At 42.8% G+C, this 17080-nt stretch overlaps 1 protein-coding gene across 1 annotated transcript in view; it reads right to left on the bottom strand.

Moving 5' to 3' along the window:
* The window catches only part of ptn (pleiotrophin), an 82962-nt gene that overhangs the window by 10227 nt on the left and 55655 nt on the right, over nt 1-17080 (bottom strand). Inside the window, exons 2-4 of the mRNA XM_049566921.1 lie at nt 15166-15260; nt 12403-12576; nt 8141-8302 (exon numbers count right to left, since the gene is read on the bottom strand). Coding sequence (XP_049422878.1) covers nt 8141-8302; nt 12403-12576; nt 15166-15259 — 430 coding nt within the window. The 5' untranslated portion in view covers nt 15260. The remainder of the gene's footprint in view (nt 1-8140; nt 8303-12402; nt 12577-15165; nt 15261-17080) is intronic.

Genomic DNA, 17080 nt, shown 5'->3' with positions numbered 1-17080 from the left:
ACACATCCAGGATGTGCATATATACATCTGAATTTGCATTTTTAACATGAAAAGCTACGATCTAGATCGATATTCCTGCATAATGAAACACGAGGAAATTAAATTTGAAAAGCAGAGTAATCAAAATGTAATGTGGATGCATTCATGCATCCTTTACAGGGATTTTAATTGGGACCTTCTTGTCTTGAATGTCTATGCCACGCAGTAGCAACTACAAGGCTCTGATGATTAAATTAATTAATTACGCATAAGGTTCTTTATATTCACAGTATAACACTTCAAGATGCGGCTCAAATAGTGATGCTTTGGGTTGGTAGCCTGACCAAACCTCCAGCCGATGCCCCGGGAATGAGACTCAACAATTATCTTTTTCCAGCACCCTTTGAATGAACACTTCACCCCCAGATTGACCCATGCACTTTTGCTTAAACTTTACAATTGAAGACACTTCTGCATAAACAGTTTCAGGCATGAACGAGCAGCATGCCTTAGCAACTCAATGGAATCCACAAGCAGGGTTCAAACCCACGTGCTGATGGGTGCTACTTGTATGCAGCAGTGTTTTTAATAGAAAGGTTTTAGCAAAAATTCATGGGACAGCATTGTAGTCAAGACCACCTAAACAAAGACCAAGTCATGACCAAGACTTTGACAGGTTAAGACCGTGTTAAGTCCAAAACCAGACGAGTGCCAGTCTGACTCGGTGTCAGTCCCATTGATCAGAAGCCCTCGGTGTAAGACAACAACGCCCAGAGGCACCTTTAAGCCCTGTTTCCACCAAACACTTTGGGTATGGTACCTTTGGAACCAACAGTAACCCTTCAGACATGGTACCTAGACCCTAGTGTTTCCACCACAAACAGTGCTCTTAAATGTGGGCGGGGTTATTGTCACTCAACTGCTCCTCATTACCGAGGTTACACGCCCACATTTTCAGAAAAAATAGAACAGGCTGCAGTGAGAGTCTCTCTCCATGGGATATTTAATAATAGAGGGTTTGTGCTTTTAGTCCTTCTCAGGCAAGCTCAGGGGTTTAGTGTTGCCGGAGCCCACAGGAACAATGCTCCGCAACACTTTTTTTTTCTCCAAGTAACATAACAAGTAAATGTTCCACCCCACCAGCAGTCGACCCAGTGAATGAAGTTATTTTTTCTCAGACTCCAGCTGCTGCTTTCATTTTATAGTTACAGTTTACTAATAAAACTCTCCACAGTGTGAACAGTGGTTACATGAGCCTCAAAACCAGCCACAACTCAGCCCTGAGCAGAGTGACCGTCCTCTACTGACCAATCAGACTGCAGTGTTCACAGCTCCACCTTTTAGTACCAGATCTGTGTGCTAGGTACCCCAGCAGAGGGGGGACCAAACATGGGGACGGTACGGAACGGTTCCATTGGTACCATCCACAACTTTTCATGGCAGAAACGGAAAATAAGCGCCAACATTTCCCCTTTTGCTCCTTTTTTTTTGGCCAGTTTAGTGATTTTCCCGCAGTTGTGGTCTTGGCTTGTCTTGAAACAAAATCCAGCACCCTCTTTGTCCAAGTCCGAGACGAGACCTTCAGAAAGCAGTCCAAAACCGATCTCAAGTGCTACAACACCTGTTTGAGAAGTACTGAGCATACGACTGAATAAATTAGACTTGGATTATACTGCATAAGCTTTGTGTGTAAAAGGATATAGTTTTACAGTCCCCCCCTTTAAATCAGTTCAGGAATGTTCACCATTTTGGTTTACCACTGGGGCATTTGAGAAAGTTTCCTTCATGAATTTAAGGTAACACGGTGTATTATTAATATACAAATGGACATTTTGTGGCTGAAGATTCCTTTAGGAGACTGTACCAGAATAGCAGAAGTGAAAAAATGTAAGTTATGGATACTGTACGGCTGTACAGTCTAAAGCAGGGTGAAAAACATAGCCGTGGGGTGAATGTGAGTGTGATGGACGCTGATATATTGGAGACCTGTCTGTTGTACACTCTTCCTCACTCTCACCCATTGCACTATGGGATAGGTTACTTCCCCCACAGCATAAATCAATGTGGAAAATGGACGGACATTACGCAACAAGACCTCCAACTCTAAAAGCACAATGCGTCATTTGTACGTGACCTTTGCTCCCAGTGGCTGAGTGATAATTATGGAGCTGAAGGTTTTTAGCATGAACATATGTCATTACTGGGCATTTCCTGAACAGAGTGATGCTGTTGTTTTTCTTGGGAGCTCACCTTCCATATGGACCTGCTATAAATCCATAGACATCTCTGTATATTTTAACAGCAGCATCCTGTATAATATATTTGCTGGAAAGCTTGGGAGAGTCACAGCTGGCAAGTACACTACAGCTCCTCAAGAAACTTCCTGTCACAATGCATTAATGATGTGCTGCCGAGTGAAAGATTTAACAGATTCCTCCTTTGAAAGTCAAATAGAGTTTGGCATAACATCTTAGGACAAACAGTCGAGCAGACAGACGTGTTACAGTTGGCAGTGCCGCAGCTGCAGACATCCTGTAGTAAAAAAAAAAAAAAAAGAGCTCTGTCTCAGGAGTGCTCACATTTGTCTTATCGGTGTAATTTGGGAGCTTCACCTGACTGGGCTGTTTGCACGTGGAGTTTGCTTAACCTCACTGTCACTTCATCAAACCTTTCTGTGCACACATGTCATCTGCTGAGCGTGATAAGGCCGCAGTTTATAACCATTGGCAGCAATTCTGCACTCATTATAATCCTGTTTGGACAATGGGGCAGCCGCACTGGGTCAGTTACATCCTTGTTTACAGAATTAACAAAGGCCATCGCCGCACATGGAATGAATCGAGTGTGTTCTTATCACCAGTTGTAAACCCAGCAGACCATATTATATTCTACATGCGTCCACATGGTTATTTAATATTTAGTATTTAAGGTTTCTATGAGAGCATGTTTACACTCTTCAATGGTTGAAAAATTTTATTAAACATTTTCCTCATACTGTCTGTGCTGAAACACTTGAATACACTTGCTGTCTGAAACATTTTGTTTTCGCACCTGTCTCTTCAAGTCCCCCCCTCACGTAAAGGCCCAATCTGCTCTGGGTAGTTTGTGTTCCATGGTCTTGGAGATCTTAGCGTCTCTACACCGTCATTGCAGACGGGGAACGACTGTAACGGATAATAGCATCTCTTTTTACTGTAAAAAAATCACCAATAAAAACACACCTAGACATGTTCCAGCAGGAATATGATCCGAAATCACATCTGCAACCAAGGTTACATGTTTCCCTGATGTTTCCCATGTACGTTAGCAGCGTACTTGCAGCAGGGAATGACCAACAGGTTCTTTTCCCAACTTGTCACATAGTGGCCTTTCATGTCTACATATTACACGCTAGGTACCTCTCCGCGTCTGCTGTTGATGTTCCAGGATGCCGCTACCAGTGCTGGGACATCTACAAAAGCACGTGGTTAGGTTTAGAAAAAAACATCATCGTGATCTGGTTCCACATTCATACAGGAAGTGAACACCATGCTCCCAGGTGAAAGTCCATGGTTTGTTTGACCATACACCGACCCTCCTGCCGCCCTATAGGGAGTCTCCAGCTCCTTATGTGACATCCTTACCAGCAGCTTTTCAACTTGACGCCGTCTAGAAGTCTATCATGCTGTCGTGACAGGTGCCATCCAGTTGCATTATCAACTGTCACTGCCTGTCCACGAATCATACTGCGTTAGGTGCCATAGCGGCATATCATAATACTGCGAAAGGTTAGGTCTGGCCATGTTACATACTGATGCCACCCATCTGCATATCATATCACCACGAAAGGTAGCTTTTGGCGTCAGATGTCTGACAGCATAATCACTGACAAAACAGCTGTGTTTTACGTGTTACCTCTCTCAATGACAGCTTACTGGCTCTGAACTGTAGTTGGGAACACTTATTAACATTAAATTAGCTTGACTTGTTATTAGCTGGTATCTAGCTTCTAGAGGTCCAGACCACTTTGCAGAAGGAGGGCTGCGAGACGTTCGGGTGCTGTTCACAACAACGGCTATATTGCAGTCGTCACCACAAACAATAGGCATGACCTTCTCATGAGCTCATCTAGACACTTAATTCTGCTGCTATCATCCCGATTTGCTGAATGCGTCTTCACCATGACACCCTGCCAGCGCTGCTTCCCTCCGTATACACCATTAAGTACATGTCACACCCGCACAGGTTATCCACAAGGCCACTGCCCTTGAAGGTGGAAAAAGGGTGAGCCGGTAACACATGTTCCAGCAGGAATATGATCCGAAATCATGGAGAAATGAACAACATCAGCACCCAAGTTTACATGTTTCGCTGATATTAGCATGTAGCTACACGTATGTTAGCAGTGTACTTGCAGTGGGGGAATGACTGTAACGGAGAACAGCGTCACTTTCTGCTGTGAAAAAATCACCAGTAAAAGCATCTAAACTGAACTAGACATGTTCCAGCAGGAATCTGATCTGAAATCAGGGAGGAATTCACAACCAAGTTGACACGTTTCCATTACGTTAGCAAGTAGCTACATGTAGCACTGTAGGCTATGTAATGTAAACACTTGCAGTAGTGTGCCTGGATCAGATGACCATATAAAGAAGTCCATCACACTATGACATCATACCGTTGCAAGACATTGAAAAAACTGTTGGGAGCGGAGTGTTCAAAAAAGAAATCTGAGTTGTCACACACTGGGATTACTTCTACATTTGTGTTTAATATAAACATCCTTCATTTTACCACTATATTTAAGACAAAATATGTTAAAGCATAACAGGTCCTCTTTAACTCCAGTTTTCCGATAGCTGCCCATTTTCCATAGAATGTGGGAAGTAGGAGCTCCCCGACTTCAGTTTCTTTGACATGACAAAAGAACACTAAAAGCATGTAATTACAGCTGAGTTAACCTATTCACCTCTGCTCTCACACTGTCACTCGCTGCTTCAAGTTAGCATTTAAGTAGGTGGGTTTCCATCACGCTGACGTGAATGTGAATCACAGCTGGCAGCGCCTGAGATTAAAATCATTTGCAAGGGTTTGTGGGATTTAGTCAAATCAGCCTGCAATCAGCCTGAGATGTGCCAGGAGACGAGATAAATATCTGCTGAACTTACACAGTAATTATCACAAAGAGGATAAAAGGAATCCACTCTTAAAATACACCTTGATGCACTTACCGATGCTAATTTATCACAGTCAAAATGAGAATCAGATTATCTTATTCCAGGTTTTGACCTGTGTGTCATAGCTGTAACACATCCAACTTCCAAAATCGAGACAAAATATTCAAGCTTGTCACAGGGACGATCAGCAGTTCAACTAAATAAACAGAGACACCCAAGTGGTAAACACCCCTTCAGCTATAATTAATTAAAACAAACCAACTAATCTAACATTCCCAGTAACTGTTTACAGTGATCTGACAGGAAGTACTGGAGCGATTCTTCCCATAACTCATGAGTTTGTTTCTGCATGGGTCGTTCTTTTGATCCAGGCCGACATCATGACTTGCACTTTCTCTGAATAATGAATATATGACATTTCCAGCTTTCAGACTAGTCCAAAGAGGTGACTGTGTTGCATCGAGAGTTTAAGGACAGTCTGTTTGAAAAACAAAAAAATCTGTCTAGGTTACATTGCAAAGCAGCGCAGTCGCCAGAGGAAAATGTTGGCGTTGTACGTTTCTGCAAACTATGTAAACACTGCCTTTGGTTTTCCTATGTATCATATTTTCTAAAGTGAAGTAATATACAAGCTGACTTTGTCACTGGGAGGTGGAAGGGATGGTGGACTGCAGACCAGCGAACAACAAAATCAGTTATTGCTGTGTCTCCTGCCGGGATGGTAGCATGAAAAGTGTTTATTTTTTCCCTGAGACAGCCCTGCTTTCTTGCCCTGATAGTGCCATGAAAAGCAGCAGTTCTTTGTGTGTTTTTTACTGAGACATCACTGCTTCTCGTGCTGGGGTAGTACCACGAAAAGCGATTGCTTTTTACAGAGATATCCCTGCATTTCCAGCCAGGATGGTGCCATGAAAAGTGGTTGTTATTTTCACGAAGGCATTGCTGCGTTTCCACTGGGAAAGTGGCACAGAAAGCGATTGTTTTTTCCTCGAGACATTGATGCTTTTCCTGCCATGATAGCGGCATGAAAAGCAGTAGTGTTTTAAGAAGATATTGTTGCGTTTTCTGCTGGGATAGTGGCAAGAAAAGTAGTTGTTTTTTTCCTGAGACATTGCTGCATTTCTTGCCGGAATAGTAGCATGAAAAGTGTTTATTTTTTCCCTGTGACATCCCTGCTTTCTTGCCCTGATAGTGCCATAAAAAGCAGCAGTTCTTTGTGTGTTTTTACAGAGACATCGCTGCTTTTCCTGCTGGGGTAGTACCACAAAAAGCGATTGTTTTTTACGGAGACATCCCTGCATTTCTAGCCAGGATAGTGCCATGAGAAGTGGTTGTTTTTTTTTTACCAAGGTATTGCTGCGTTTCTGCCAAGACAGTGCCACACAAAGCAGCTGTTTTTTATTCCTCCATGCATTTCCTGCACAGGTATCACCATGAGACATTGTTGCTTTCCAGCTGGGATAGTGGCACAAAAAGCGGTTGTTGGTGTTTTTTATACTGAGATATCGCTGCTTTTCCTGCTGGCACAGAGGCAGGAAAAGCAGTAGTTTTTTTCCTGAGACACTGCTGCTTTTCCTGTTGAGACAGTGTCATGAAAGTGGTAGCTTTTTCCCCGAGACAGGCTTTTCTTGTCGGGATAGTGCCATGAAAAATGCTTGTTTTAATTCCAAGACATCAATGCTTTTCCTGCTGGAATAGTAGCACGCAAAGCAGTTGTTTTTCTAGAGACATTAGTGAGGTTTCCATCCACCTATTTTTATTCGCATTTTCAAAAATTGCGGGAATAAAATTGTATGGAAACGGCAGAAATTTAGAAATAAAGTTCTTACGCTTGGAGAGGGTGGATTTGTCAGCATATCGATGAAAGGAAAATGGGACTTTTTGCTATGGAAACAGGTTTTGCGAGTAAATGATGACGTACCGGCACACAGATCGTCAAATGTGGCCCTTGACATACGGAAATGTGTCAGCCAGAGTTTGTGAGCAAAATGCTGCTGGACAACTACTTCCCAAAAGTCCTTCACACCCCTACGTTCCCATACACACGGAGAACAACGCGGTGGTCTCCTTCCAGCTATTTCCGACAGTACTGTTAACATTAAACTTCTTCTTTGTCGCCTCTTCCTGAAGATGGTTAGGTACGCTGTCAACGCTGACAAAATGCTAACCAGAGTTCTCCAAAGAGCCGGCAGGTTTATCAGGAATCTGTCCATGGTCAGTTGTTGAGTGTCAGTAAAGTGTGTTGTTGTTTACAGTGGGCATAAGATGCTCTCTTATGACGTCATCTCATGGCGCACTCTTCTTCTATGGGGGTGTTTTTATTTTGTTCATTTTTCACGAGAAGCGCCACCTACTGCTCTTCCTGCTGACTCCCAGTAATCGCAAAACAATAACAAATGGAAACAGGCATAAATTTGCATTTTCTTTTGTGCATTTTCACAAAATTCACTCAAAAATTTCGATACATTTGGATGGAAACGCCACTATTGTTGCTTTCCTATCCAGTTTTGCCCCCAAACTATTTTTTTTTTTTTAGCCAAAACATGAACCTTTCCTAAGTGGTTTTTGTGTCTAAACCTTACTAAATGTTAACCACAGCCTTATCTGCTCCAAAATAACCAACAAGTGTAACATATCTGAGGTTTGCAAAAATGTACAATTCCAACATCTTTTATGGTGATTGGGTTGTATTGCTTTGTCCCGGGTGGGAAGTATTAAAGGTTCATTGAAAATACAGATGTTTTTCTCAGGGCGCACAAGAAAGGATTCAGTTGCCGTTTTGTAAATTATTGAACAAATCAAGTTGCCATTCTGAATTTTTGTTTATGCTGCTGAAACTAAACACTAAAATATCATGTCTTTTATTAGAGTACAGAGAACCTCCTGCCATATTTCTGAGGGCACGGTGATCCATCAACAGGACTTCAGTGATCCCTGCCGCTGCTGACAGCCCGCTCAGCGAGAGTTACATTTTATCTAGTGATGATTTATTCCTCTCCGCTTACCTTGCAGCTTAGTCTTGGGGATTTTCCCACAGGGCTTGGTGGCTGTGACAGTGGTGGCACAGGTCGCATCCATGAGCGCTCGCTTCAGCACACCCGTCCTGTTCTTCTTGCCCGTTGCCAGATCGCACTCCCCCCAAGCCTGGAAGTCGTACTTGCATTCCCCTGTGGTGCACAAAGAAATCAGATACTTCATTAGATGCTTTTGTTTGGTGAAGTAGCTCAGAGGAGGTTTAGTGTCGGTGAGATCAAGCAGAAAACCTGGTAAAAATGACACAATGCAGCACCTATATTTGTTTAAAAAAAAAAAAGCAGTCACTTGCAATCAGTCAATGAATCAACCCCCTCGAGCCTGAGGAGCTAAGAGTCCTACGCTTTGAATGGCTGTTTGATGAATGCTTTTAATTTACTTGGCTATTATCTCCTTGCTATCAACTGAAACTGCCCAAGATCCACAAAACCAAGCGATGCTCTTATTAAAATAAAATAAAAGAGGTTTATAGCTCCTTCCTTGCAGGAGCAGATGGTGCTTCACAATTTTGATCCTACATTTCCCATATGATGAAACTCTCCAACAGATGAATGCAATCAAACGCAGCCTGGCTCCAGTTCATCCTGAAAATAATGGACAGATAAAATCTCAGCAGCAGAGAAATGAACATACCTTCAGCAGCACCTCAATAGATTCCACATATGTGCTTTTATTTGATTTTAAATTGTACCCACCTTAAACTCAACCTCAGAGGATGTAAGATTGCACCATAAAATGGCAGCAGTCTATGCTATAGAAATGTGTTTGAAGAAAAGTGTGTGTGTGCATGAGTGTGTGGTTGTGTACTGTATGCCCATGTCTCTCATATCTCCCTCCATTATTTTGTTGCCACTCTAGCCGGGCTCCCTGGAGGCTGTGACACTCATTCGTCAGCTTCCTCTCACATGAAAGTGTCGGACCCCTTGTCACTGCCGCTGAGATCCCCGGGTGCTCATCAGAGGAGGGGAGAGGGGAGGGAAGGGGTGAGGAGTGGAGGGACGGAGAGGGGAGAAAGGCAGCTACAGAGCCATTGTTGCAAGAATCCCACAGGGACTTCCTGAGCATCCAACTTTAAAACCTTGCGCCTCCATAATTTGTCTCAGAGAGAGGGAGAGCTGGCTCCTGGGAGTTTGACAGGCTGCCCATGTCCTCTTTAAGGTGTCACATACAAGTAGGCAAAATAAAAATGGTTGTACAAGTGTGAACACGCCCACTCATCAGCAACCCTTCATCCAAGCAGAGTCCTGTATAGATTTCAGGATGATTAGAAGAGATCTGATCGTTTAGAGGCTTTGAATTCCAGTGTCGAAAGCTTGGTTGGGATTTTAAAGGGACAGTTCACCCCGTAATAAAAAATACATGTTTCCTTTTACCTGCAGTGCTATTTATCAGCCTAGATTGTTTTGGTGTGGTAGCTACCTGTTTGGAGGCGGGAGGGCGCCCTATTTGTTCTACTCTAGAGAAGGTTCACCTCTGGCGCAGCTTGTCGCAGCTTGGCAAGATAAAACTGACAAGGGAAAGAATGTTGATGCTGCCAAAAGTGACAGTGGAAAAGGCCCGTAGATGGGTCCATGTCATTGGTCCGACAGCCCATTGGTCCGATGTCCCGTTGTTCCAATATGTGATTATACTAGGCTATACTGTATTTGTGTACCATAGAGGATCAGCAACGCAACAAAAGTAGGCTACTGGTCGAGATACAAGTGTCATAGAGAGAAGAGAGTGAAACACCATAACCTCCTGTTATTAACTCTGGGGTCCGGGTTGTGTGGGGAGCTCTCTGTGGTGCTGAACGGCTCCCGGCGGGCGTATTTCTGCCTTGATGGTGCACCACAACCGGCTCTGGGTCAGCTGGGAAAGGCTTGAGGCGAAGCAGGCTCACAGCTTATGTGTTTGCCACTTTCTTTTTCATTTTAACCCACACCATGATCTTTTCCTGACCCTAACCAAGTGGTTTTTGTGCCTAAACCTAACCAGACCTTAACCACAGGGCATCATGATGATTTCAGAACAACGGGACTTCGGAACAATGGGTTTAATATGGTCAGACCAATGGGATGTCAGACCAATGGGCTGTCAGACCAATGGGCAGACCCCGGCTCTCAGCTTGTGGTGCTCAAAGCACCAAGAAATACATTTGAAAAACTCAACAGCAGTGTCATTTTATAGAAATCACGACCTGGTTCCTCAAGATAATCCACAGACCTTGTTGAGAGCTTCTCCATGAGTAGATGCACGCTTCCTGTGCAGTGATACAGTTAGTGGTTGTAGTTCAGTAGAAAGACAAAAAAAAAAGCCAAATACTGTAAAATGATATTTAAGGAATAACAATAGGAAATAGAAAGGGGCATGTTTAAAAAAGTTTTTTTTTGACTGACTGACTTCAGGTAGGGCCATTTGTGTTTATACGTTTTCATACTGGCCATTTTAATTCTCCATCACGCTTGGCACACAGGAGAGGTTTCAGTTTAAGGCTGAGAATACTCTAAGGATTGGATTTAGACCATTTACAATATTTTTAAGGATAGATAATGAATAATAACAATAATAATAATGCAAATTTTCTCCACAAGCAGGAGCATAACATCAAATTCAGGGCCCTATGAATTAGCAGTCTCTGTGATGCTGCAGCATAAGCAGCCACTCACTCAGCTCTAGCTGCAGATGAAGCCTAATGCAGGGGCGGACTAAATCATTTCTCACCTTTTGTGAGGGGTGAGAGGGGCCTCAGTGAGACTCCACTTTTTTAAAGAACAAAATTCAGTCTCTTAATTTTATTCAGCCAATTTTAATATAGTTGTGGCACCAAAACAGACTGCAGTGTTCACAGCTCCACCTTTCAGTACCAGATCTGTGTGCCGTGTACCCCAACAGAGGGGGGACCAAACATGGGGACAGTACGGAACCGTTCCATTGGTACCATCCACAACTTTTCACAGTGGAAAAAAAAAAGCATACTTAACTGAACTGCACCGTACTGCTTGGTGGAAACAGGGCTTATGACACCCCTGTCCACAAGAGTTTAACAGGGGCACTTTGAGAAAAGATTAGAAAATACGTGTGGTATTGTTATGCATTTCCTTTTGTTTATCTCTGTTCAATGTCACTTATATGTTTTGGGCTTTGTATCGTAGCATTCACAGTATTTCTATGGCCTATTGTATAGAATCCCATTAGCTGTTGTGTAGCTGCCCTCATGCTGCTTGCAACCCTGGTTACAGCAGTACAGCAGACACCCTCCTGTTGGAAGTACAATATTTGCTCTCCCTGCATCGTTGTGTTGTACTCCTGTGAGCTGCACAAAAACCCAGATGGAGTCCGGAACAACTCTCAGAGAAAACTCCATAAATCCAGGTTTACCCTTTTATTACAAGGTTCTTGTAATCGTACCTAAAACCACATGATGTTGTTCCCTAATGCAATATGCTACCTACATGTACCCACGAATCTAAAAGCAAAATACATTCATGACAGACAGCAGCACCATATTTGAATTCAGATTTGGCTGCCAGGGTTAGATCACAGGGTCTTTTCACAGCAATTCTGACGCATTTTGTGGGGTGTCGGCACAAAATGTGTCAGTATTTATCTTTATGATTGGAAAAATATCCAAAATAAAATAGGCACTGGCTTAAAACAAGACGGGCCTCTTCTTCTTTTCTTTTCTTCTCTCAAGTAACTTTCCACAATTTAAAGGCCAGAGGCATGTAACTTATTGCCACTGCTCCAAAACTTTTCCTGCTATAATCTATATAGCCAGTTAGCGGGACCATTATTTCCTGCAGTGTGTTCATCACTCGTGACAGGCTCATTGCAGAGCAGCAGGCTCCTGCCTGACAGGCCTTACTGGGGGAACAAAAGTCCCTCAGGCTTGTCACTGCAAGACATTTCAGCGGTGAAGGCTGCACAGTCTCAAGCCCGAAAAGCAAATGACAAAGCAGGGTGATTATTCCTGTGTTTTCCATGACGATGTATCACTTCCTCTGCAGACATTTCCGTTGTACCTCTAATTAGCTAGCTTACTCATTCCTATTGTGAAAATGGGACCATTGTTTGTGTGAGTGACAGGCCGGCATACATTATGTGGAGGTGTGGGGTGACAGAGGGATGGGAGTCATGCAGCTGTGCAGAAGGAGGGAAGGTCTCGGGGTCTTTTAGTGGTCGTAGATTATTTTAATATCATGTTACAGGAGATCGTTTGGATTGGTGTGGAAATATCCGTGTCGTCGCTCACCTCCAAACTTCTTCTTCCAGTTGCAGGGGATCTTGCAGCGTTGGGTCTTAATGGTCTGCTTGCAGTCGGTGCCGGTGCGTGTCCCCTCCCTGGTGCCGAGTCCACAGTCGCCTTCGTTGGCTACGCACACACTCCACTGCCACTCCCCACAGTCCGACTTGCGCTCCTTCTTTCCTGTAGGACCAAAGGTACACCGGCTTTAGGTTCATTTCTACTCCCGTCATGTACAAAAATAGATACATCCATTTCAAACAATGTTACCATCACTGCCCTCATACGTCCATGCATCCTTTATAATGGCATAGATACACATAAAAGATGGCACTAGAGGCAAATGAGGTGACAGTGGCAGAGGTCATAATATTGTACGTGTGAACAGATGGCAGTAGCATGTGCAGCCATTATATATACATCCCGACATGTGGAGAGAAAATTCTTTTCACCATATTGGCAATTTGTTTCATTCCGCCATTATTTAAATTTCTTCGTCATCTCTTACAGTCCTATCTCTTGAACTACGCTACAATGCCACCTCAATCTCAGGGGGCACTGCTCCATTTTGTCTGTATCTGTAAGCTATCGGAAAACATGCACAAATATGGATAAATTGAATGCAGAGTACAGACAGAAGGCTCTGTCCGTCTCCGTCTCTGTATCTAACATTGAAAATAAATGAGCCCTTAGTAACTCTTTGATGTTATCACCACAATTATTTAACAGTAGTTTGGTTTTACGTCACTGCCATACAGGCGTCATAATCAAATATTCTACATAAGATATAAATATTAAAGTATTTTTGCGGACATTGATTAAACCCCTAAAAATATTTTGTTTGTTCATTCACTCATGGGTTACACCCTGGACAGGTCCCCAGACTATCACAGAGACAGACAACCATTCACACTCACATTCACACCTACGGACAATTTAGAGTCACCAATTAACCTGCATGTCTTTGGACTGTGGGAGGAAGCCGGAGTACCTGGAGGAAACCCAAACCAAACTCTCCACAGAAGGGCTCCCCCACTCCAGGTTCAAACTGGGAACCCTCTTGCTGTGAGGTGACAGTGTTAACCACTGCACCATCGTGCTCATCAAATTACTTATTTGGAATTTTTCCATGAAAAAAATCCCTTTGTGCCTCAAAAGTCTTAAATATAACTCTACACCTTTGCCTCATTTAGTATGCATGGATATTTTGATATGCAAATTGACCCCGTCCCTTAGTCGCTCACCTGATTTTTGACTCTGCTTGTAATCGGTAATAGATAACGCAAGCCCTCGATCTGTTTGCGGTATCAGATAGCTAATAATGTGATGCTAATATTGGATACATTTTGTTTCTGATTGCCAGCTCTGCATACATAAATGCCACACACCCAAGCTAATTTGCAATGCCCGTCCCTAGCTGCGTCTTAAGACACAAAAGACTTTGCAACAAGAGCACAAGTAACTGTGAAAAGGACAAATAACAGTACAAATACAGAGAGAACAATGCAAGACACAAACTGCAATACATAATTAGCACCACAGAACTGGAAGCACAAAAATATTCATGACTGTATAACTGATTCCTCTTCAAAAACTGCTTCAGTTTGAGTTTAAAGTGATTGAATTCAGGATCCAGTTTGAGTTCTGTAGGTAAAGAACTCCACATGTAAATTCCACGGACAGAAAAAGCTGTTTGTCTGAATGAGGACTTACACAGAGGAACTTTACAATTCCCACTGGCTGCTCCTCGTGTTACTGAGCCAGAAGATTTTGAAGTTGGCAAAATGTATGAATATTACAAATTACAACTGACTGATTGGTTCCTTGGATTTGTGATGTAACAAACCTGACTGTCATTGGTACACCGCAGTTCCAGAGCAGAAATGCTCGGCCATGGCGTTGATGCTTATTTTTCACAATATGTCTTGTAACATATAAAAAATACCGTTGGACATGTTAACATGGTTAAAAGCTTGATTTTCACTGAAGGGAGTCTTTAAAAATGAATATTCAAGGTGTGTGTCCATGCAAGGCTTCACCCGATGTTGTCTTATTTTTAGTTTTTCCCGCATTTTAGCAGGTCAAAACCTTTGACTCAAAGGGTTTTGCTTGAGTCAAGTCCTGTATTTAAAGAGTCAAGTTCCAGTCTCAGAGCTGTCAAGTCTGAAATTCTCATTTTTATATCTTGAGTCTGCCAAGAGTCTCACGTCTCCAGCTCCGCTTATGAAAAATGTGTTAGAATCTAGAAGTTCTTTATTAGAACAAGAAATGGAAACTGCTACTTGCACTGTCTGTAAAAGTATTTACCCACCCTTGGACTTTTTAATATATTTTCAAGGCAGATGTAATGAGTTTAGTGCTTGTGCTAATTTCCAATGCAAATCAACCTTTTTTCTTGAATTTAAATTAGCTAAATGTTGTTTTCTTTACCCAAGTGGGATTTATCCGACTTATTTTGCTGTGCTTGCAAGATATTGCTATTTGTCTCTGGTAAATTCTCAAAGGAGACCAATTACTTGAACCCCAAAGGCACTTTTTTCATTTTCATAAATTTTCAAAAGTTGTGTCCAAGTAAATAAGTTGTTGGGAGGAACACTTTTCACAGCAGGATCCACCGTCAGAAGCAATGTCTAATGATTTGATTTAACACTGAACATCACGGTGCTCCTGTTTCCTATCAGTATGATGTAAAGAGAATCTAAATCTGCATATATGAATTCTGTAGATGTTGTCTGTCGTTGAAGAACATGTCCTGAGCTTTGCGAGATTCACCTTGTTTCTCTGCTTTGCCTCCTTCAGCTGCCATCACCGTTAGCACCAGGAGCGCCATCACGGCCACCCTCGTCCACTGCTTCTGTCCATTCATTCTGAAAAAGAGATGAGACAATCATGAGATGAGATCTCTGCTTTCTTTCTGCAGAGTGTTATCAGTTTGTGCTGTTCAGTGCAAATCCAGGAGTTATTTTGAAGTGCAAGTGTCCCACGTCTACTTATATGTCAATTAACGCTCTCCTACATTTCAAAACCCTACATTTTGAGAGCTCATGACTTTTGAGAACTCCTTAAAATGTGCCTGGATTTGACACACTCAGCTGAACAGGAGGAAGAAGAGAAAGGCAATAGTTGTCCAAAGTCTCATGGGACAGAGGAATAGCCTGGGGAATTTCCATCTCTCGTGGTGTCATTTCCACTGTACTGGATTCCAGTATCAACATTTTGATTGTCTGTGCTGCAGCTACACTGTCAGTCATGACTGCATTTGCTGTCAGTCTCTGTGAAACCTTGTCGAGGGTAGATAAAGTCAACACACCAGTTTGATTTGATTTGTCAAAACTCAACACAAATATTCCGAAGTGAAGTTGAGTCAGCTCTTTATCACAACATTAGATTAAAGCCGTAGAAAACTGTTGTTTTTAAAGACATTTTATTTACATGTAGATTGTTTTCTGAAGGTTGATTGGAAGGTTCTGAAGGAGTGATCAGCATTGGTGCTGGTGCTGGCCTGATCAAATAGGGGGTCATCCCTATGTTCCCCCCAATGTTCTGCAAATGGGGAACATAGGACCCTTTTCCCGAAAAAAGGTCCTATGTTCCCCGGGTCTGATGCCCCCCCCCCGAAACACGAAAGAAAACCGCCCTTACCTCATGTGATTGCATGATTCAATGCCCAAAGGCACAGACAACACTCCCCAAGAGTCACATATATTTAGAAAGGGCTCATTTTCTCCACTATAATTGTCGAATTCAAATTTGAAAATTCCGTGTGTGTGTGTGATGGCCTAATTAAACTTTATTTCCAGCACCTGTAGCCCATAGGCTATGCATGAATTGGTCAGACACTGTCAACATTACGAAGGCGTCAAGCTTCTCCATTCATTCACATAAAGCCGATAGCCAATTACAACCTAGAATAACCTACATTATAGTATTAAGATATGCGCGTCACATGGGCTATGTCTTATATGCAACATTAAACTATGCAGGAAAATGCTGAATTAAATCAGGAACGCCCCACATAGGCTATTTGTCGCGGAATTCAGCAATTATAGTGGATAAAATGAGCCATTTCTAAATACATATGAGTCTTGGGGAGCGTCGTCTGTGCCTTTGGGCATTGAATCACGCGATCACATGAGGTAAGTGCGTTTTTCTTTCGTGTTTTGGAGGGAACATAGGACCCTTTTTCGGAAAAGCAGAAAACACAGGACTCTTTTTCAGAAAAAGGGTCCTATGTTTTCCGGACCCCGTCCCGGGAGCGTATCTATGTTTCCCAAGTTCTGTGTTTCCTGGGTTCTATGTTCCCCACTTAAACCTGCAAAAAAGGTTCTATGTTCCCCGCTTACACAAAAAAGGTTCTATAGGCCCGTTTCCACTGAAGAAGTTCCTGGTACTATTTGGGGGGCAGGAACTACTACAGGAACGTCCTCTCGCTCGGCCCTCTCAACCGCCGTGTCTCCACTGAGAGAGTGGAGTAGGAGGAAGGTTCCTGTAAAGTTACTGGGCTCTGGATGTGACGTAATCGTTGCATGACCATTTTGACTGGGGCGACATATGGACGCCGTTAGCTGTTAGCCCTTAGCGGTGTCTGTAATAACTCACTAAATGGCCCGTGAAAAAAAAAAAAAAATCCAGCGGATGTCTTAGTTACAACATGATTGAGCTAACTGGAGTAGTTTCATGTCGTATC

This window comes from Epinephelus fuscoguttatus, linkage group LG22 (assembly GCF_011397635.1).
Source record: "Epinephelus fuscoguttatus linkage group LG22, E.fuscoguttatus.final_Chr_v1".
In the NCBI taxonomy this organism is placed as follows: domain Eukaryota; kingdom Metazoa; phylum Chordata; class Actinopteri; order Perciformes; family Serranidae; genus Epinephelus; species Epinephelus fuscoguttatus.
This window is presented reverse-complemented; position numbering and strand designations above follow the sequence as displayed.